This window comes from Seriola aureovittata, chromosome 6 (genome assembly GCF_021018895.1).
Source record: "Seriola aureovittata isolate HTS-2021-v1 ecotype China chromosome 6, ASM2101889v1, whole genome shotgun sequence".
Taxonomy (NCBI): Eukaryota; Metazoa; Chordata; class Actinopteri; order Carangiformes; family Carangidae; genus Seriola; species Seriola aureovittata.
The window spans coordinates 15,607,356-15,628,826 of record NC_079369.1 but is presented as its reverse complement, the minus strand read 5'-3'; the positions used below and the strand labels follow the sequence as shown (position 1 = coordinate 15,628,826).

At 44.8% G+C, this 21,471-nt stretch overlaps 1 protein-coding gene across 13 annotated transcripts in view; it reads right to left on the bottom strand.

Annotated features, from left to right (window-relative positions):
- Window positions 1-21,471, bottom strand: part of LOC130170394 (ephrin type-B receptor 3-like) — a 62,866-nt gene that overhangs the window by 16,971 nt on the left and 24,424 nt on the right. For 9 of the 13 annotated variants that reach the window (XM_056377637.1, XM_056377626.1, XM_056377624.1 and 6 more), the window contains exons 2-8: window positions 14,670-14,734; window positions 9,380-10,052; window positions 5,601-5,756; window positions 4,211-4,546; window positions 1,701-1,837; window positions 888-1,050; window positions 248-356 (exon numbers count right to left, since the gene is read on the bottom strand). In XM_056377637.1, the coding sequence (XP_056233612.1) occupies window positions 248-356; window positions 888-1,050; window positions 1,701-1,837; window positions 4,211-4,546; window positions 5,601-5,756; window positions 9,380-10,052; window positions 14,670-14,734 (1,639 nt within the window). The remainder of the gene's footprint in view (window positions 1-247; window positions 357-887; window positions 1,051-1,700; window positions 1,838-4,210; window positions 4,547-5,600; window positions 5,757-9,379; window positions 10,053-14,669; window positions 14,735-21,471) is intronic. The other 4 variants (XM_056377625.1, XM_056377628.1, XM_056377633.1 and 1 more) reach the window with 1 other exon arrangement.

Here is a 21,471-nt window from a genome sequence, read left to right as displayed (position 1 = left end):
TGGAGGACATGCAAACAAAGTTGACATTTGAAGCTATCTCAGTTTTTTTTTTTTTTTTTTTTTTTCAACTTGAAAGAAAAATGTTCCCACAAATGTTTCTTTAAGTCCTTGTTGTTTGAACACACTCTGCAGGGTAGATAAAAGTAAATGAGTCAGTGTAGAAGTGCTCTACCACACTCGTATCTACTGTTGCTGCCCAAGTTTCTCAAGCTTTTTGAGACGCTGTTGAATGGTGAGATATTCTGACCTGAGGCAGACGATAGCGATGACCACAACCGCGATGATGAAGACCAAGGTGGCGGTGGCTGATCCCACGATGAGTGGCAGCTGCTCCTGCCATGACTTCGGAGGGTCAGCTTTAAGGGTCAAAGAGAGAGAGAGTGGTTACTGAGAGAACGTGCCACAAACATACACCCACACTAGCTGTAATCCATTTGTATAGCCAAACCATGCCACTCTGCGTTTTCTGCCACCAGTCTAACTGCAGGCTCGTATGCCTCTCACGCCTACTTCAGATCTGTATGCTTATGTAAGTAAAACCATGCCCCTGTGTTCTTCAGGCTGTATTTAGCAGGATGGAGAGCAACCTGAGACTAACATATACATTTATGGGACATGATGAGTATGATATGGAGCAAGAGTGAATTAATACCTTGACTGATTGCTAGGAAATGGTAGCTTTTTACCAAATTATAAGTCAGTTTCTCTACAAGGATTTCACTTATTTTTGCATGAAAAGTAGGCATAGTAGCTTCTAGCTCTATGAGCTTTTGAGCCTCCATTATGTTCGTAGGCTTATGCACAGCACTATTATGGTGGTATTGCTACTAAGCCACAAATATCCCAGTACATCCCTGGGTAATAAAGTGGGTATGGGAATAACATACTTTGCAGGTTGGTGCTGAAGTCGGCTGGGCTGCTGTAACGGCCGTAACCGGCCACAGTTCGGGCACGGACCTGTACCACATAAGGGGTACCAGCCTTGAGACCTTCAATGCGTGCGTTGCTCCGCTGGGCAGTCATGGTGTGGGCGATGGCCTCACCCTGATCCTGCAGAGACAAAGACAGTCAGTGATGAAAACAACACCAAACAGCAGCCCCTTGTGCTGTCTCATTCATCATGAACCCCTCTCTGATGCTCTACCCTCCCTGACACGGCTGACCAGTCGAACCATGCAGGCGGGTGAAAGAAATATGGAGACAAGAGAAAGAGAGAGAGAGAGAGAGAAAGAAATGGAGACAGACAGATTGTAGACGGCGTGTTAATCCAACGGGAGAAGGACAAGACAACAAACAGAGCAGATAAACACTGAGCGCCTTTGTTCTCCATGCACAACTCTCTGGGCCTCTGGAAAACAGAGCAACTTTCGAATGCATGTATTGAGAGAGGACGGGGGGTAAGAGCGAGGGCAAGAGGGAGAGAGAGAATTAGGGGTACAGAAAAGGGCAGAGCATAATGGAAATATGGGAAGGGATTGGGGGAGAGAAAGAGAGAAAAAGGAAGGAGGGATAGAGGGGTGGAAAGAGGGGAATAAGTAGGCGAGGATGATCACGCAAGCTATGATTGGAAATGGTGTCTTGCCTCACTGCAGCCATGTGTTTATCAGCTGTGGCATTGTTTTCCACATTCACAGAAACACAGACGAAACAGAGACCATGCGAGTCATTGAAATTGGATTGAATTAGAGGCGTTGACTTACATTGCCGCTTACCTTCTCATGGTACTTAATCTCATAATCCAGAATGATTCCGTTGGGTTTGTCTGGAGGCAGCCAGGACAGGCTCATGGTGCTCGCTGTGGCCGCCATCAGGTGAACTGTGGGCACTGCAGATGGAGCTACATGGGGCAAAGCAAATAAATGAAAACCTGTTTTATTTATCGTTTTCTGTGTTATGTCTTTTCAAGTTCTATGCCCTTTGTGTGTTCACATAAGCCCAAACACAAAGTCTTGGGCTGTGGCCTTTGTGAAAAGCTTTGGCCAATAGTTAGTATGCAGAACCATTCCCCACTAATGCTCGAATTCTCCCTCCCAGAGTCCTTGGGGAGGGAGAGGGGATGTCTAATTCTCCTGTGACAAGAGAATCAAACTGCAAAACTGATGGATAAGTCTCTGGTACATGTAGTTCCCTAAGCAATAAACCAACTTGCGGGCAAGCATAGGAGCCGGCACACACATACAGTTGTAGACATTTCACACATTTAACTGAGTTCTTGTTGAACTTCTGCTGCACTTTTGCTCCTTTGAGGTGTTGGAGAACAGTCGTGTTTTCCATGCGTTGTGTGCTTTCCATACATTGACATGTACTGTTACTATGCATGAAAATGAGCACGCACAATATAAGCGATTTATGTTTTATGGACATATACACACTCACAGAAGACCATAAAACACACTGGCACTCCACCCACCTGAGCTTTTCATGCTTTGTTCACATGTGCCTATTAATGGCCAAGTGCTGTCTGCCTCCCTGTCTCCCTTTTCCTCTTTTCTAAGTTCAGGCTTGTTCTGTAGCTGTGACTCACTCCCTCCTCTCAGTCTACTCCACTGCTTTTGTTTCATAACTTTAACTGTCTATCTCCAGTGGCACCTTCTCTTCAAAAATAAAGTTCCTCACTTCTTTTCTACACTCTACACAATCACCTTCTTAAATTTCCCCCCCGTTTCACTGTCCTCTTCAGCTCTTCACTTTTCATTTCCTTTTCACCGCTGCACACACACTCTCTCTTCATTTTTGTTAAAAGGTTTTTAATCCCCAGTTTTTAGTTCTTTGATCCTCCCCCTTGTATTTCCTTTCTCCCTCTGCTGCCTATGTTTGTGACCAGACATCCTTCTGTTTCTCTCTCTCTCTCTCTCCAAACCTTCCCTTCTCTACCCCCCTTCCCTTCCCTGCCAGCCTCATCCACCCAGGCCCTCCACATCTTTCTCTCTCCCCCTGATGACAATACTTCCTAGGCAGATCCCCTGGTTACTCTAGCCAGGGGATTAGGGGCCCTCCTCTGGGAGAAGACGTCGCAGTAACCATGGAGGTGGCCTCTGGGGCTTATCACCGCCCTAGTATTTATTTTGGTTCTTAAAAGGTGAATGCACATGCAGGGATGGTCTTGGGACTACACCAGGGGATAATCTGATCACAGTTGATGCTCTCTTGCCCCCTGCTTTCTCTTTACCTCTCTCCCAACTGACCCCCTGCACCCAAGGATGGACAGTGGTTCCTGTCAGCCCAGTGCCGGACCCCTCGTAAAATAATGAGGCCCTCTTATGGGGCCCTGTGGGACCTCTTGGTCCGAGGCTCACAAACAGAAGGCATTCGTAAAGCATTTTTAGGAGCAGGAATACAAGGTTAGAGGTGATGAGGACAAGGCCATAGAGAGAAGGGAGAGATGATGGGTGATGGAGGAAGAGATAATCCTTTGGGTTGTCTAAGACTGCAGAAAGAGCAAATTTAACATAGCGACTAAAGTCCAAGGCACAACTTAAGAGCCCTGGGAGAACCTGAACAAAGAGACCAACTCACAAGAACAAAAGGGTACAGAGGGCTCAACAGCACTGACATTTAGTGAGGTTGTTTAAGGTGAACTGAACCAAACAAAATGACCAAGTTTTACTAAGCGATTACAAAGTAATCTACCTACCTACCTAACTAGCCACAGGTACTTACCAATTTACTGATTTTGATAAAAAAATCTATCACCCAATTTAGTCTGTAAATGTCAGTGTTATAAGGAACATATGCAATAAGTCATCACTACTACCCTGTTATTCTGTGTATACATTAGCGGGGGTTCATTCTCAGTTTCACACAGCACTGATTGCTACATTGGCCTAGTTACTCGTGTTGATGTGGGCTGGCGGAGCGGTGGGTTGGAAGCAGTGGGCAGCTACAATGCTGAAGGTTCAACACTTTGAATACACACTGCCTCGCTATTGCTATTTGCAGCAGTGTTAGTGCAGAGCATGTTGTGGGCGTGTGAAAAAGGTCCCCTTCTAAGCTCATTCAGAAGAATGTCTTCCTTCTCAATCCCTGTTGAAAGCAAAATATGTAACATACTCCTACATGCATACAAGAAATTGATCTTTACTTCTTAAGCGCAGAATTTTATTCTTTGACATCCTTTTTTTATCTTTTATCTACCCTTTGAAAGTTGGCAGAGCCTACGAGTTCAATATTGATCTTTGACAGGCAGCCACGAGGCTGCAGCTCTACCTACCGGCCTGATTTGTGGTGATATTCACTGCGGAGAACTGAGGTGTATAAGGGCTCTTGCTTGAAACACCGTTGACCGCCTGGATCTCGAAGCTGTACTGTGTGTGGGCCTGCAGGTTACGGACGGCTACACGGCGCTGGTTCAGGCCCAGGTGGCGCGGCGAGATATCTACGTTGTCATCACACCGCGAGCACATTCCCCGCTCAGGCAGGCACTTCTTACAGATGACGTTGTAGAAGATGTCGTCGCGGCCACCCATGTCACGTGGCTCGCTCCACTCCAGCACAAGCGAGGTTTCGTTCACGCTGGAGATGACACTGCGTGGTGCAGAGGGAACAGCTGCAAAAACGAAGGTAAAGCATGGATGAGATGAGGAAAATAGGTTTGGAATGAGAATGAATTTAATCTCCATGCACAATAGGTGTAAAGAAATTTGTCTTGGTGACAGTGCAGAGACATACTGACAATAGACAAAGATTCATATTGAAAGACACAGTTTACACATCATTATACACACATACATTCATTATTCCATAGCTGCTATCAACATAATTCATGACCCAAGAATTTTCTTTTTGCGGTGGTATTAGTACATCTTTCATGCATTAAGTAGAACACTTTTTTTTTCTCCTCCACATAACAAGAGACCGTTCCAGCAGTTTTGCAGAAAAAAAGAGGACAGGAGTTCAAATTTGAATTGCATGCTCATTTCCAGTGTGTGTTTGTGTGTGTGTGTGTATGTGTATGTGTGTGTGTGTGTGTGTGTGTGTGTGTGTGTGCGTGTAAAGTGCTTGGGGGGGACGAGCGAGACAAACTATTGGCAGAGCCTTGGCAATTCTTATCCAATTACCAGAGCCTTATCTCTCACTGCACTGTGAAAGAATCAGCCTCCCACCGCAGCAACAGAAAAAAGGATCCTCTGCTCTCTTCAGCAGTGAATGAATTAGCTCCTACGTGTGCGTATTTGCTCTTAACGAAGGCACCACTACTAGAAAAATTCCTCTTCTTTCTGTCTGCAAAGGGGTGGAAGCGTTGAGAACAGATAGACTTCACAGAGAGGCGGTTCAGGGGAGGGGCTGGATGATAAAAGTTTTGGATAACGCTGGGAAAGCAAGCAGGCTTGTTTGTTGTCCATGTGGTGTGGTGGGAATGTACTCCTGATTGCTTTTATCAGGCATTGAGGGCACAATACAAAGCGGGAAGTCTGGGAGAACGTTTACCACACAGTCAAGCACTTTGTTTTATGGCTAGCGAAAACATTTCAATACTATCTGACTTCAACAAATTTCTGTATTTTGATTGGGAACAAGAAGATACAGAAGTTTTGATGTAAAAATTTGGTGTAAAAATTGTGATACTATACAGTTGTCAGATGACAGCAGCCTTCACTTACTGGTACAGGGGGAGTCAGGAGAGTCAGTGTCTGAGCGGTAGTAGCCGTTTCGACAGGAGCAAACACTGGCTGCTCCTGAGCTGGCACGGCTGTTGGCAGGACAGGGCAAGCAGAAGCCATCTCCCTGTTTGGACTTGAAGGTGCCAGGGCTGCAAGCTGATGGCAGAAGAGAGAGAAATGGAGAACGAAAAGTGTGAATAACAACTGGTTGTTGACTGTAACATCGATGGTTTAGCAAGAAATAATGTTACTGCTGAGGTTGTGAGTCTTTTTCAAATGGTGTAGCAAGCAAATCCCATGGTGGTATGAAGTTACTAAATAATACTCTCCAACTGAGCCTTAGATGTAGCATACATTCATTAGCAACAGGATGTAATGTCTGAACTGTGCTGGGTAATGTTGTGGTTGTTCAGCCTGCATTTAAAACTCACTGGTAAAATGAGTGACACATCTCATTTGATGTGTTTAGCATGTGTTTGTTTATTTACATATATGTGCATGCACATGATTTGTCTTTTGTCCCATCAACCCACATGTGCCCCTTTTCCGGTAATTATGGAGTGCGGATCTTAAACATACTGTATTGGAAAAGCAGAGAGGTTTTTGAGCGGCATGTAGCCGTTTGAATAAACCTATGCTCGCACGAAGAGAGATTGTCAACCCAAATTACATACACGACCTTCAGAGCCAAAATGCTGGCTTTCATCTGAATTCAATCTTGTATCAAATACATATAAACATACACAGAGAATCACAGAGGCACACATACCACATGCCGATGTGTACACAAAACATAGGTCTGTGCAATAGCCTACTGTGCAAAGATATGTGTCTGTACACAAACACAGCAACCTGGACTCAAGTCACTTGAATGCACTTTATAGAGGATTTCCCAGAAAGGTATGCACAGTATGATTACTTCTGCCTTTGAAAGCACTTCCTTTACAGACCTACACCTTAAACATAGTTTACCTTAAACATAAACATGCCTAACTACCTTAAACATAGTTTTGCCTAACCTGGTTCCTGAATAGGTGATGCCTAGTTAATCAGATGAAACACTGATGGCCTTTGTTATTGCCTTAGCTCCATTTATAGCAGCTGTTTGGAGGTTTATAACTCAGGTGATAAGTTGCAGACGCGCCAGGAAACACTGACAGCGGCACTGTGATCCAGAACACTTTGGCAGGCTCCATATCTTTGATAAACTGTCTTGTTAAAAGATGAATGAGTTTGCGGTGGTGCTTAATAAAAAAAGACGAGAGCAGGTAAGACAGGCGGAGTTTACAGGGGCCAGTTGATTAGCTGACCCACTAGTGCGTTAGCTCATCAATGTCAAGGACACACTGCTGTGTTTGTCCCCCTGAATGATAATTATCAACGTAGCTTCTGAGTTTGTTTTCCGCTCTCTTTCCAAAACCACCATTGTTGGAGATCAGAGCTACAGCGGACCACTTCTTGCTCCTGCCTGTCTTCCCATTTTTGAAAGTTCAATATTAGCACAAAACCGCCAGTTGCTTGCACCGTGTACATTAGCACTGAGTGTATTTGTTCTTCCACCATTAATCAGAGTCATCACACCACTGGCTAACAGGAAGCACTGCTTGATAAACAGATAAGAAATGACCTCGAGTTTTACCAGGTGGGAGAACAGCCTCTTCGATTTTGTATCGTGACCCAAGCAAGTTCTTTAAAGTTCAGCCAAACACAAGTAAACTACAAGCAATTTCTTAACCTGCAGAGAATGAGAGTACTGGTTTTGAACATGCTAGCCTAACAAAAGTTGTCGAGAGCATTCCCATTAAGAGGCAATTTTTTTTTTTTTTTTTTTTCAGGGAAGGGATGAACATGCTGATCAATCACTTCCAGTGAGTAAAGGGGTCATCCTCTTCCTTTCATCCATTTTCTCCAAAGAGGAACCACTAAAGAATGAGGAAGAGAGAGAGAGGGGTAGAGGAAAAGGGAGCGAGAGGTGGAAGAAGCAGAGGCATAGAAAATGCTAATCCTGCCCCCTCCCTCCCTCTTCCCCACTCCCCTGTGTCTTATCCTCTCATGCAGAACATAGAGCTTAAGGAACTGATTAGAATGAATGCTGAAATTGGAAAGTGTGGAGCATGAAGGAAAAAAAGTAAAGAATATTGGGGTGAAAAATGTGCAGCAAACGAGTGATTAATATTAATGCAGGCATCCTTACTGTAACTCTGCTGGTGTATTAACAAGAGCAACGGCCTTCAGATTAGGAAGGAGTGGGAGAGGTAAAGACAAGTAGAGAGGAAGGGAGAGCAACAACGGTGGAGCTGGAGGACATGCTGCATATTGGAACGAGGACAGAAAAAAAGCAGAGAAAGGAAGAGTCATGGCCAAAGTATGATGAGAGATGAGTATGGAGTAAAATAGTGGGAGAGGAGAGAAAAGCAGAGATGACCTGAAGAGAGGTGATGTGAGAAGAGAGGAAGAGGGAGGGAGATTTATCCCTTGTGGTTTCGAGTGAAGCTTGATTAGAGGAGGTTTTATCAGGGCCCGGTCACCACGGCTTTAACCTTGAACTGCTAGGAACAAACAAATGAATTTTTAGCCACATACACAGTGCTTTCAGATTCACTAAGCTCTCTCTCTCACACACCAATCAGCAACAACGTTAAAGCAGGAAACTGGTTTTAATGTTGCGGTCGATCTGTGTGCACACTCTCCCTCTAAAAGGTGAGTACGCATTCAATATACGCACATCTTCTCAGGATCATCTCTCTCTGCTGTAAGAAGAATGAGCCCTGTGAACCCAGGCAGGCAAGGATGACGTGCAAACCGCATATGCAGGGACACCTCGCATTCAACCCCCACTGATCAATAACCCTGCCGTCTCCCCTCTCCCTTATTCCACTGCCTCCATTTGACCTACGCACCCTAAGCTTGATTTTACGCCCCCATATCCCTCAACACACACACATTTTCCATTTATCCTTCCCTCTCCTACTGCTGTCACCTGCACTCCATTTCAGACGAGACCTGGTGTTTAAATTCACCTTGCTCTCAACCTCTGTGAACCCGTTATGTTTTCCATCAGACCTGAAAGCGTCATAGGGCCTCCCAGCTCTCATAAACAGACAGCCTCCCCTGCATTTCCATTTATTTAGCAGCCAGCTGCCAGGCAAAACTGGGGTCAGAGGCGTGAACAGCCGCCCGGTGACAGTGTCATCTAGCGTGTATTATTCTACCTTGTTGTCATTGGATTAATGTGTCAAAGAATACAAGGCAAATAAATGGCTCGTAATAATGTGGCAGCTGGGCAATTTAGTGTTGGAGACTGTAACCTGTAGCCAAAACAATACAGATTCAATCTCTCCACCAATCAGTATGTGTCCACAACAGTCATGTGTCCAGTTGAAGCGTCCTTCAGCGAGACTTTGACCTCTCACTACTTGCTCATTGTTATTCACTCTGCATAGAGGCTTCAGATACTGTGTGCCTAAAATGCAAATGTAACTTTTCTCAGCAGTAATAATATGATACATTATTGATCGCTCAAGGGAAACCCCCCATCTACACCATCTACACCATCCTACCATCATCTTCAAGGGAAGTAAGACTGTGGCATAACTTACAAAATATTATGTGGAATATGCATGGATTCATTCACCTACTCTGGACGGCTGACACGAGCCTTGTTCCTTGTGCACCGTTGCTGAAGTATGTCTGTCTAAACCCTAGATTAATCTACTTTTGCAAACACTGAATTACGAAATGCTGGACTGACCTAGAATGTCTGTTGCGAAAACACTCACCTTGACATTGGGTTTCCTTCATTGCTGGTTCAAAACCAGCCGAGCAGGTGCAGGCTCCTACGGGAACCATCCACTCCCCATCTCCGTTGCAGTAAAGCTTCAGTGGCACAGACACCTCCACGGCATTGGGGACGCAAGTTCCTGGCGCGATGACCAAGGACGTAGCCTCAGCCCCGGTTGCTGTCTCTGGGAAGACGGCGAAGTTGGCGATTGTTGTGGAGCACTTCTTATAAAACACCCTCACTGAGATGAGTGACATGCAAGCACCAAGGTCCTGGAAGGCCAAGTAGAACCCGGCTTTGGACAATGGCCCGAAACTTCGGACTTTTGTGTTTACCCGCCCAGACTCGAGCATGGAGAAGCTCTCATCTGGGGCAATAGTGTCCACCTTCACATAAGGGTTCTCCATCCAGAAAGGGCTGGTGGCTGTGGCTGAGTCTGAGTCAGACTCGTAGTAGAAGAGGTTGAAGGTCTCTTTGCAGGAACCCGGGATGTTGGGAATGCTGTTGCAATCACGCACTGTGAATTTCATCTCCACATATACACGCAGCACATCCTTCCGTGGGATGAAGTCACTGCGTAGCCAATTATTCTGGTTGAGCTCACGTACATTGCAGACTTGGTACGTCCGGATGGGGTTCATGGCATCGTCGTAGCCACTCACTTCTTCCCACTGCAAAGACAGTAGAACAGAAACATGAACTGGTTAGAGGCTGCAAAGGTTTGTTGATATCTCTGAGAGATACTTGACAGATACTAAGACATTCTGTCTGTCTGGTTTCTGCACCTTGCATTAAAGAACAGCTACATTCAGTCACGTCGCATGATCATGAAAGAATAAAAGTATGGGTGTAGGTTAGGACCAAGGAAGAAAGAAGCACAAGGATTTTATTTTCACTTTTTGGATATTGTCAATTGCGGTCCCTTGCTTTTGCCGCGCTACGCATTTCATTTCTGGTTAGTGTAGCGAAGAGCCAGGGACAAGGACTGCAAATTCATCACAATTACAGCAACCTGTCACCCCCTCACCACAGAGCCACCACCGCATGTTTACCTCATATCTGTTTGGAAGTAGCAGCCACACTGCTTCACAACCAATTACGCTTCAATTACAGAGCAATGATCGCAACGTCCTCTAATAAAGACAAGGAAAAGGCGCCGGTTAACCTTCATGCTTTTCTGTTTTTACACTCCTCTACGTCTTTCAATGCTACTACAGTACCCAGGGGGTGAATTACTCAGGATAAAATGGGATTACATTTTCTAAACTTTGATTACCAGCTTCATTAAACGAGCGAAAGCAAACTAGACTGTAAAAGCTTTGCTGTGAGACACTGTGATCTAATGCATTTTTCAATCTCAAATGAGGACACCACGATTAAATCATTTCACTTCAAATAGCGATTCCTGTGTGTAATACATCTGCTTGCGTGTGCGTGTCTGCTCAGGGATCTGCTCTCCTCTCCTATCAGACAAACATAGTGCATTAATTTTTTTTTTTATAGCTAAGGCAACGCCTGGCAAGCTTATTTGCATAGCACCTTTCAAACACAAAGGCAATTCAAAGTGTTTTGCATACGGCAAGGTAATGCATTAAAGCATTTAAAAGACAATGCCGAGGAAAATTGAATTGAACAAAATAAAACTAGATGAGGGATTAAAAGTTGGGGTTTTAGCTAAGAGTCTGTGTACATTGCTCACCTTTCACATCACATGGTTGTCAATAAACTTGCTACCTAAATCCATGAGACTGAACCTGTGACCTTCTGATTACAGAGCGGCTCTTTCACATCACTCACAACCCCTGCCACCCTAAAAGACTAAAATACTTCAGTTTTAAATAGCAAGACACATCTATAACAAAATTAAATGCCTATGGCTGAACCCTTGGAACCAAAGTTTGCTTTGGAAGATTTGACTGTCTCAAAACTATGGCATAAAGGCACAAATTTGTTCTCCAGAGCCAGTTGTTTCCATCTGAGCTCAGAGCATCTTAATTAAGGCTGTGATATGGATGTGGTGGAGACAAGGCTATTAATCCAAGACCCTGGAGGCCATGAGGGAGAGAGGGAGAATGGGCGTAGCTCGGCCGTGGCATTAAAACGATGGCCCGTCGAGACCGAGAGAGAAGGAGGAAGCGACCAGAGGGAATCGATAATCACTAGCCAGGTCAATGGGATGGCTGAAAGCATGAAGTGTCAATGGGTATTTAGTTCAGTGTAATAAATCACCCTCTGCAAAACAGCGATACAGCCAAGTGTTTGTGGGTGTATGTATGAGGTTGCGTGTGTTTGTTTAAATGTGCTTGTGTGAGTCTGTCTACAGGAGTACTTGTGTACTTGCTTCGCTTGTTTGTTTGAGTGTATGCGTGTGTTGGTGTGTTTATATTTGCGTGCTTAGGGAGACGTCATTCCCGCAAGACACACACACACACACACACACACCAGTGGCCATACGCTCTTGAACGCCTGTCTACCAAGCCTGAATGAATTAAGTAGGTCATGTGAAAAAGGGTCAAGTTTCTTGGCATTGGCTTCCAACAAAGATGAATCGTTATGCAAGATTTGTGATCCACTCCATTTTCTCTTTGTCCTTTCCAATCAAATTTTACTTTCAGATGTCAATGAACAACGCCTCTGTGACATACTATCGCTTTCCTCTAAGGTCCAAAGCTGCAATGGGAAAATATATTTCACAATATTTTTGGCAAAACTCTGGCTCCTTGGAACCAACTCATGAATACGAACATGATTTGAGGACAGCGATGATGGTAGTGCTGCAGGAGTTCATTTCGATACCCTTTTTCACTCGTCATCCTCATACGAATTCAACTTTTAGCAGCCTTGATGGCAACTAAACTAGTGTTATTAGCTTTAGGCATTAGCTTAAATGCTGTGGCTCCAACAAACAATTAGCGTGCTTTTATTTTGCTGTTTGTTTTTAGCGTGAATGAGCTCGGCGGGGCTAATTTCAAGGACATTTTAGCTTGTTCATAACATGTTTTAGCATGCCGGGGGTCTGTGAAGCAGACGGTGATACACTAACAATAGTTATTATCTCCACCAGCTAACTAATTTACAGTATATTGTTATCAGTGTGTGGTTATGGAAACCCCTGTAGGGTGTCATTCCACGTCTGAGGAGAGCCCAGCTATAAAGTGGAATTCCCCTTTAATATCCCATCTGTTTTGTGAGACAAATGATACAGTATACACAAACACAACACATACACAATACAAAGAGACGTAGTATAATTGGGAATCCGAGCGAGAACACAAGCCCAGCGAGAGATAGGTGTGGACGTGCACAGGCACAGGCACACACACACACACACACCTAAAAAACACAGACAGGCATGATGCATAGATGCTACAGGCTATACAGACATATGCAGACAGTGAGACTGTGAAACCCGCAGAGCTAAGTGCGGACACATAGGTGAAGGAATACATGTGCACACACGTAGAGACACAGGGAGCTGGTACTGTGGTGTGAAGATGCTGCCATGCAATCATCAACACTTAAATATGCATTTACTCACACACAAATGGCTTTTTGCACCTAGCTCTTATGCCAAGTGTGGTGGCATAAACAGTAACACATACATGCCATATGCTGTCTCTGGATTCACTCTCACAAAAAGACACATCCATCTTATGTTCCCGTCTGTGTTGCTTTATGTCTGTTGCTTTATCTGTATGTGTTGTGCAACACTGTGAAACAAGACAGAGATGCTGTGACTCAGACTTGACTGGACAGCATGCCTGGGAGAGTATGAGTGTGTGAATGTGTGTGTGGGGGTCTATTTCTTTTCCTTAGAAATTGATTTTTTTTTTTTTTTTTTTTTTTTTCATCCTTCATATGCCGTCTCCCTCTCTCTGTCCGGACGTTTCTCTGGATTTTAATCTCAGTCTCTCTGCTCTCCCCCCTCCCCTCCAGCTTGCTTGGTATGTTACTTTGTTTGTCCTCACTGCCACTGTACCGGTTCCTCTTAAACACTTGTCACCCGTAACAAAAACAAGCTGCGATGTTCCTGTTGCAGGACCACAAAAGCATACAAATAAACACACGTACAATACACAGTGCACAAAGACAGAAAGGGGGGAAGATAACTTAGGGACATGCACCGTCTGTGGCACATTCTGCTGCAAAACAAAAAAGGCTTTAGAGAAATTCATCTTCTGTCTTTTGAGCAAGTGCAAAGGAGTGCAAAAGGCTCTCCACTGTATATACATCTATTGAAAAGAAGCATCTGTTGTGGGTTTGGTTCAAACAGGGAGGCTTTTTTTTTTTTTTTTTTTAGTTCCTATGCCATTCTGCATGGGACCAGTGGGAGCATTGCTACCGCATTGTAGCTCAACAAGGGGGAGGGGGCAGAGGGAGGCAAAGGAAGATGGACAGATAAGAGGAGGGAAGGAGGAAAGGGAAAGAGGACACAACAGGCTATTGGGGGGGGGGGGGGGGGGTGTTGTCCTACTGATTGTTGCAGCTGATGTGGCTAGTGTGTCTGGCTTCATTAGTGCTTAGTTACTTGGAAGTAAAGGACGGGGAGAATAAGGAGGGTGGGTGACTTCGAACAGCTGGGGTGGAATCTCCCTGCAAGTGCACTGGGGTAAAAACTAAATATAAAAAATGGGGGCCCACCTTTCAAAACACAAGGACCAAGTCAGAGGGCCACACAAAGGCGAGGGGAGGAGTACTGGCGGTCTTTGAAGTATAGCTGAGGAGGGGTCAAGACTCTTTTTGCTCCTCTTTAGGCCATTGTGGAGACCACATGGGAAAGCAAGATGAGGCTGTCACTAGCACTTTGTGTGTGGTAGATTTGGGTGCCTGGATGTGCAACGGGTCAACGCCAGGAAATATTTCTGTTTTTAAAAGGCTACTTCATGAGGAAACTGACGCTTTTCACATGTTTTAAGTGCACTGAGGCAAGAGGAAAGGAACATCTGTGACTGTGCGGGTCAGTGGAACTGGATTGCAGTGTATCTTTTTTGGCTCGCTAAAAAGTGCATCCTGTTGAACGCTAAAACACGACCTGGTTAGTGATTTGCTGATGAAGATGTACAGGACTGTTCAACTTTAAAGACGCAAGCAGGCATGCTGCATGGAGAGGCGGAAACGAGGTGTAGACTTGAGTCACACCCACTGTCCATATATGAATGTGCATGAGCATAACATAAAATTTAAAATAAAATATAAAAGATTTTCTGCACACAGTTCCTTTTTTTTCTTTTTCACCATCTCCGTCTCCTTGGAGATGGCGACATCTTCATAAATACACAAATACTTACCCCGGTCTCAGGGTGTGCAGTCCAGGCTAATTCTGTAGTAGCCCACTTCGTGTCCATCAGCGTCTCTGTAAATGGAAACAGAAAGAAGACAACCAGGTTAGACAAAGAGAAACGGATTGACAGAGGAGATGATTAGTCAACTCTCCAAACTTTTACAACAATGTCATATAACGTCTACGTGGTCTGAGGAGCAGATAAGAGGCTTTGATGAAAGTTGTTCTCAGATAACGGGATGAATAAATCAGTGACAGAAATCGTGGGCTTGGAGCGATATTAGATTAAATTAGATTAAAAAAAGTAGTGTATGTGTGAGTGTGTGTGTGTGTGTATGAGTATGTGTGAGACAAAGATCTAGGTGGGTAATCAGTGAAGAATAGTGTGACATTTTATTGCGGCTCCTTGTCTGACTAATTAGTCTCTATTAGACTTTTGCTTTTATACAGTGGAAAGGAAACAACGGTGAGTCGCACTGAGAAACGGTTCCGCTTCCCACAGGGCGCTGTGACACACACATACACACACACTTGGTAACACACCCACACACACATACAGTGAGCAACAGGTTGTAAAGCTCCAAAAGATATATAACCCAACAGAAGGCTTTAATGGAGAGGGGGGTACTAAAGTTAGGTGTCACAAAAGAGGCGCTCTTGAGCGTAACAGGGGTCAATACGCTTGAATTGGATTCACTTTCTGTCAATACTTGATTACATACACCCTTTACGTTTATTTGTACACCTATGTCTTGGCACACACAGAGTAACGCACACACCTCACACGCTTAATACACACAAAAAAACGCACAAAATGGTGGACCGGGATCTCTCCTGCAAATCCCTTTCCTCCTATCCACTTTCCACTCTTTTGTTTCTACTGGCAAAGACGCCGGCTTTGTGAGAGCAGAGAAGGAAGACTGTAAATGTCGAGTCTTTTACTACCTGGCGCTCAAGGCGCAGTGTGCAGCCACCGTTATTATCTCAACCACTGTGCTGTTCTACAAGATAGTAAAAGATGATGAAACGGCACTGCCAGAAAGTGAGCTTACACTGTCCCTGGTCATGGAGTGGAGTGTGAGATGTTCCACTTTGGCTGCCTCAGTTACAGGGGATGAACCTGAAGAAGTCTTTCAGCCCACTTTGCTATTCTACCCCCATCTCTCAGTTGTTCTCTGCCTCTGTCTCCCCCTTTCATCTTCGTAGTTCTTTTTTCTTTCTCTTTCACTGGGTAAGCTGACAGGAAATGGCACTTGGGAGCAAAATAAAAGGAGTATAACCCCAGGATTTCACCATCCCTTCTCCAAATGCCTGCTGCCACCACTGCTGCATTCAGGAGCACCAGCAGTGACAAACGCAAACACCCTCGAACTCAGAGGCTCTGTGGAGGCATGCTCCTTCAACTGGGAATTCCCACTGAATTCCACCCCCACATGCTTTGAATGACAGTGTCTCTGACATGTGCAAGTGCCTATTACACTGGTAAAAACATATGACTTCCAAGAGAGTTCCAGCCAAAGTGACACATCTTCCCTTACAAAAAGAAAAAAAAAAAAAGAAGAAGAAAAACAGAAAAAAAAAGAAAATACTCATACAATCAGATTTCAAATGTAGCTTGGGCTTGTTCCCCGCAGGCGAAATGGTCTGGAAGCTTCACTGTGAGCCAGTTCACACAGAGAGAACTGTCTCTCTGGGAGTGGCTCTGGGAACTGAAGTGAATATCATGCACTCACAGCACAGGGTCAAATCTGGCTCACAACCTTTGTCACAAATGATCTTCTCTCTCTCTTTATCTGTCGTTCCACTCAGTCTCCAATGTTCTCTCTGTGCCGATAGAGGAAATGCCTTAAAACAAATCATGACTGCAGTCTGCTTTTGCCGAGAGCATAAGCAATGAGGCACATTTGTCACTTGAGCAAATAAAGGTCTACTAGTGTTTTCATCTTAGAAACTGTGTCAGTGCATATTAGCTGCAGGATTTCCCCTGACTCACACAGTGACAGTGTGTGATTTGGGACCTGTTACTGTCAGCTACGCAGGTAAGTAAGCCGGTGTAGTGGAAATGATACACCTACGCTGCCTGGTGTTTATTATTATGACTAGACCTTTGTGTGTGATACGCTGGCTTGTCATTAGCGCTGACCTTGCTGAAAATGGCAACATGGTGAAACACAATGACAAACAGGGGGAGTCAAAAAGGGGGGAGGCGTGAGGGAGTGGGAGAGAGGGAGACGAGAGAGAAAGAACCAGAGTTGGAGAGCAGATAGAGAGATATGCAAAACACACACAAACACGCGCACCTGTGCAATCTGACTCAGTGGTTTGGACGGTGGATCATTCGGGAGTGCGTGTGCAGCAGTAACCCTTCCCACCTCGATGCATCTGCATTGTTTAACCTTGCCGGGCCTGTGCTTGTGTGTGTTTGAATGCGTGTGAGTGTGTGTAAATGCGTGTGTGTGTGTTTGGTGCAAAGCCCTGTATTGTGCCCAAAGTGGAGCACCAATCCTGAGTCAATGGGCCAGAGCAAAAGCACTGAATGACCCCAACCTTTTATGGCCACTCCCTCTCAGTCAGTGTGTGTGTGTGTGTGTGTGTGTGTGTGTGTGTGTGTGTGTGTGTGTGTGTGTGTGTGTGTGTGTGCATGTGTGGGTGGCTGTATTGTACGTGTGTCTGTGGACACTGCGTTTGTGTGTGTGTGAATAACACATCAGGCAATGGAAGCGCACTGCAATATTCATGACTGTACAGCAAATTCAGACACCTGCCCAGTCACAGAAAATAAAGGAAACAAAACAAACCAGAACATAAAGTGCCATATGTCCACAGCCGAATCAACTGTTTTTGTCTGTCAAACCGACAGTCTTGTGCTATATGAATGATAAAGTATGAGACAGAGGCAAATTAAAGAGAGAGAGTTATATCTTTTTAAATAGGAAATAACCTCTGAAAGCTTCTTAGACCATGCTGGTGGCTTGCCTAATGGGCCTGGCTGAGAGAAAGAAAAAGACAGAAAGAAAACCAGAAGGACAAGTTGAGGGAGAGATCAGCAGTGTGTAAACTATAGGACACTTTCCCCGTGCACAGAAAGTGCTCTTGTTTGCCTTATAGCCCTGGAAGTTTCACTTTACTTTTTCAAACCCTGGAAGTGTAAAACGAGAAAATGAAAAGTTGTAGGTTGGACGGGTGGGGAAAAAAAACAAAGAGCAAATAGAGTAAATCAGGCAAATGAACATGCAAATTTACTGCCATAAAATTCTCTCACACACACACACACACACACACACACACACACACACACTGAGGGACAGTGAAGCACGCAGATGTGGGAGGTAGCGCTGTGGATCAGCATACACAGATTCACAAGGCTGTTTAATCCATCCTCTTTGCATGCACTCTCACTTTTTTTTTCTCATTCATTTTCAATCTCTTTCTCATCATTCCTGTGAAACGATAGATCTAATTCCCTGCTGTTTTCCTTTCTCCCACTCTTTCGCTTGGTCTACCCCTTATTTTTTATCCCACACTTTCTCTAACTACTTTCTCTCTCTCTCCTCACTCTACTCGGAAATGATAGCTCTGACCTCTATTCGTTTGTCTTTTCCCTCTCTCTCTTCCATCTTCCTTTTCTTGCCAATCTCTATATCTGCGCTTGTGTTTTCATGCTGCGCTGTGATGGATGTGACGTGCGGTGTACAGGGGAATGTTTTTCAACCACCTACTGCTTATGAAGACTATTCAATTAGCGAGTCACTGTTTGAGTAACCTGGGGACTGCTTTAGTAAAGTGTTATTTATGATAGAGGTCAAATGCACCTGGGATTAACGAAACAAACATGGGGGAAAAAATGGCAGCGACATTTGTTTTGCTCTGCGCGCTCTGATTGTGTGAGAAAAACTGCAGAAATACAAACAGGCTTGGAGAGATCATATGCAGGCAAATACACATGTACACGCACATACACACACACACACACACACACGCGCACGCACGCAAAGCCAACCCCAACACTCTAATCCCGTAATGACAGGGCAGGCCTAATAACAGGGGAGGGCACTGAAGCATTCGTCCCTATGGCCGCATCCAATACACACACACACACAAAGACACACAGCACCAAGAGTTACAAGCCTCTTAAAATATTTCTTTGTTCAAACAAGCAGACTTCCTAAAAGAGAGAAAAAAGAGACGGACCGATGGAGGAAAGGAGAAGAAAGGCTATGGTTGTTTTCACGGGGGCTAATTCCCCGGGTCGCAAGGAGCAGACAGGTGAGGGATTTAGCTTGGATCTTGCCTCGACTACTTTGAGCTTTTTAGCATGCTCGTCTTTGTTAGCGTGACCCCGTCAGGTGACAACTGAAAGATAACTGAACCGGAACCCTGGGGGATGTTAAAAGATGCGTCTCAACAACCTTTGAGAAATGAGTGTCACAGACGCCAAGACGCACAAAAATGTTTGAAATGTCAACCGGAAGCTTTTTGTTGACGTAATAGCTTCCTGTGTTAGCTTGATTTCCTGCTATGAGTGCCAAACAAAATGGCTGCTGTATTAATGAAACATGATGACAGCAGGATTTTGCATTCAGCCAGAAAAAGTAATGAGGAAAAGAAAAAATTCAAAACCCCTAATGACTCCTTCCCTGAAAATCCTTCCCTTCAGGCTTCTCCACTAGTTAATTATCTTCTCCCCACCTCTTCTCCGAGTAGCTTTTGTTGTGCTCTCCTACAGTCAAACAGACCAAGCACATGGCAACCTGGCATGGGGTAGCCACTCCATTAAAATACTATACCGTCTGGTTGCCAAACACTTGAGCCTCTGTTTAGCCACAGAAACAGTGAAATGTGTCAACACTGAGAGCGAGGACCCCACGCTCAAGTTATTAGCGCTATTAGCCTGATTGCTTTGTGCGCTATCTTTGTTGCCTCCGCTTTTGTCATCCAATGTGAAGCCGAGGCAGAGAAAGAGGAAGAGAAACACAGAAAAAGAGAGCAGGAGGAGAGATGCCATTCACATTCAAATTGTCCGAGCAGCCTTTTTGCCTTTGTGCGGGGCCAGAGTGCGATGATTAGGAGAAGCCCCCTCCATTTCATGGCAAGACCTCCCCTCCAGCACCCACACACAAACACTCACAGTCACGGTAATTGGTTGCTGCGACATGGACAGGCCAAGGAGGTGATTCCTCTGTGGAATTCCTGAGCCCCCCTCCCCCCCCCTCCCCCACGCCTCTCTCTTCCCCATCAACACACACACATACTTCACCCTGCTAACACTCACTGTCAGTCATTCCACAATGGCTGTCACACAAGAGGTTTGTCCTGTGTGTGTGCTCACAGGGTTACGATGCCGATACATAGCTAATAAGTCTACCTGTCTCTTTCTTTCTCTCTCCTTGTCTCTAATTTTTTTTCTCCAGACTCTTTCCCTCTCACTCAATCTGACTCTTATATCATCTCCCCCTGTGGGGAAGTCTAATGAACGTAATTCTTTGCCCTCTGCATTTGTCACTGGGCCCTTGCCCTCAATTATTTTCCCCTCGTCAAAAGATACCTTGGGGCCGAGCACTATTTGGGTTGTTACAGCGTGCCATTTAAAAAAAAAAAAAAAATTTTGTATCTGTCTGCTTGGCCCGCTGTGTCTGCAGAGGCAATTCTGACAAGCAGCTCTTACCCAATGATGCTGGGTCTTTGTGATAAATAAACAAAAACAAACACAACAATGTTCTTTTCTGTCAGAGGCTTTTGAGGGAGCAGAGCAGAGCAGAGCAAAGCAGCTCAAATGGAAAAAGAAAAAGCTTTGATCGCGGTAAGGGGGACATTGTGAGCTAGTGCAGCTGTTTTTTTTTTGTAAATTACATATATGTGAGTGTGCATGCGTGCGCGTGTGTGCACGCTGCAACCGAGTCAAGGAGGGTGCTGCCTTTTTTCGAGGGCTCATGAAGTCTAGTCTAGTTCCTGTACTGCCGATGGAATGCCTCTTTGTCTTAACCCCCTCCCTCTTTTCTTTCTCTTACTCTCTCACTCATTCCCCCTCTTTCTCTCATCTCTCTCTCTTTCTACCCCTCCCTTTCCCCTTCTCTCACTAACTCTCCTAATTACAAAGCACAGAGGATCTGACGAACAGGTAGCCCTAAGGGCAGCTGTCTACAAAACCAGGTGTGCCTCAATGTGTGTATGTGTGCGCGAATACATGTTCGTCAGCATGTGTGTTCTAGAATGAGTGTGTATTTATGCATGCGTGCATGTTCAGTCTTTCAGAGAACGGTGTCTTGCTATAATAAATGAGTGATAGCATGTGTGTGTGTGTGATATACGAGTACGTATAAGTGGTTGAAACTGAAGCTTCTGATTGGTTTATTACATTGTCACTGTGGCATTTAACATAGTTCTTCTTAAGATTAGTTCCTTAAATATTGACCTCTTAAAACTTTGAAGTTTCTTTTATTGTTTCACTTTATGCAGGTGACTGTGGATGAGCATGTAAACTGACTTAATTGAAAATGCAAAAAAGATGAACACTTACAAACTAGTTTTCCCCAAAACTCCTTTTCCCGGGCTCCCGCTTTTGTCTATGTGTGTGTGTCTATGTGTGTGTGTGTGTGTGTGTGCATGTGTGTGCGTGCACAGTCTCTTCCTTCTTAGCTTCAACTTCCTAGTTAACCACCCAACCCCTCACCCTGCCCAAGACCAGCCATTCACAGCTGTGTGCATTGTCCCATGGGTTCATTGAATGGCTCTGTGTTCGGTTGCTATTGAATAAGTCACAGCCCCTTCGTCAACAGTACTGACAACATACCACATACACACACAAACAC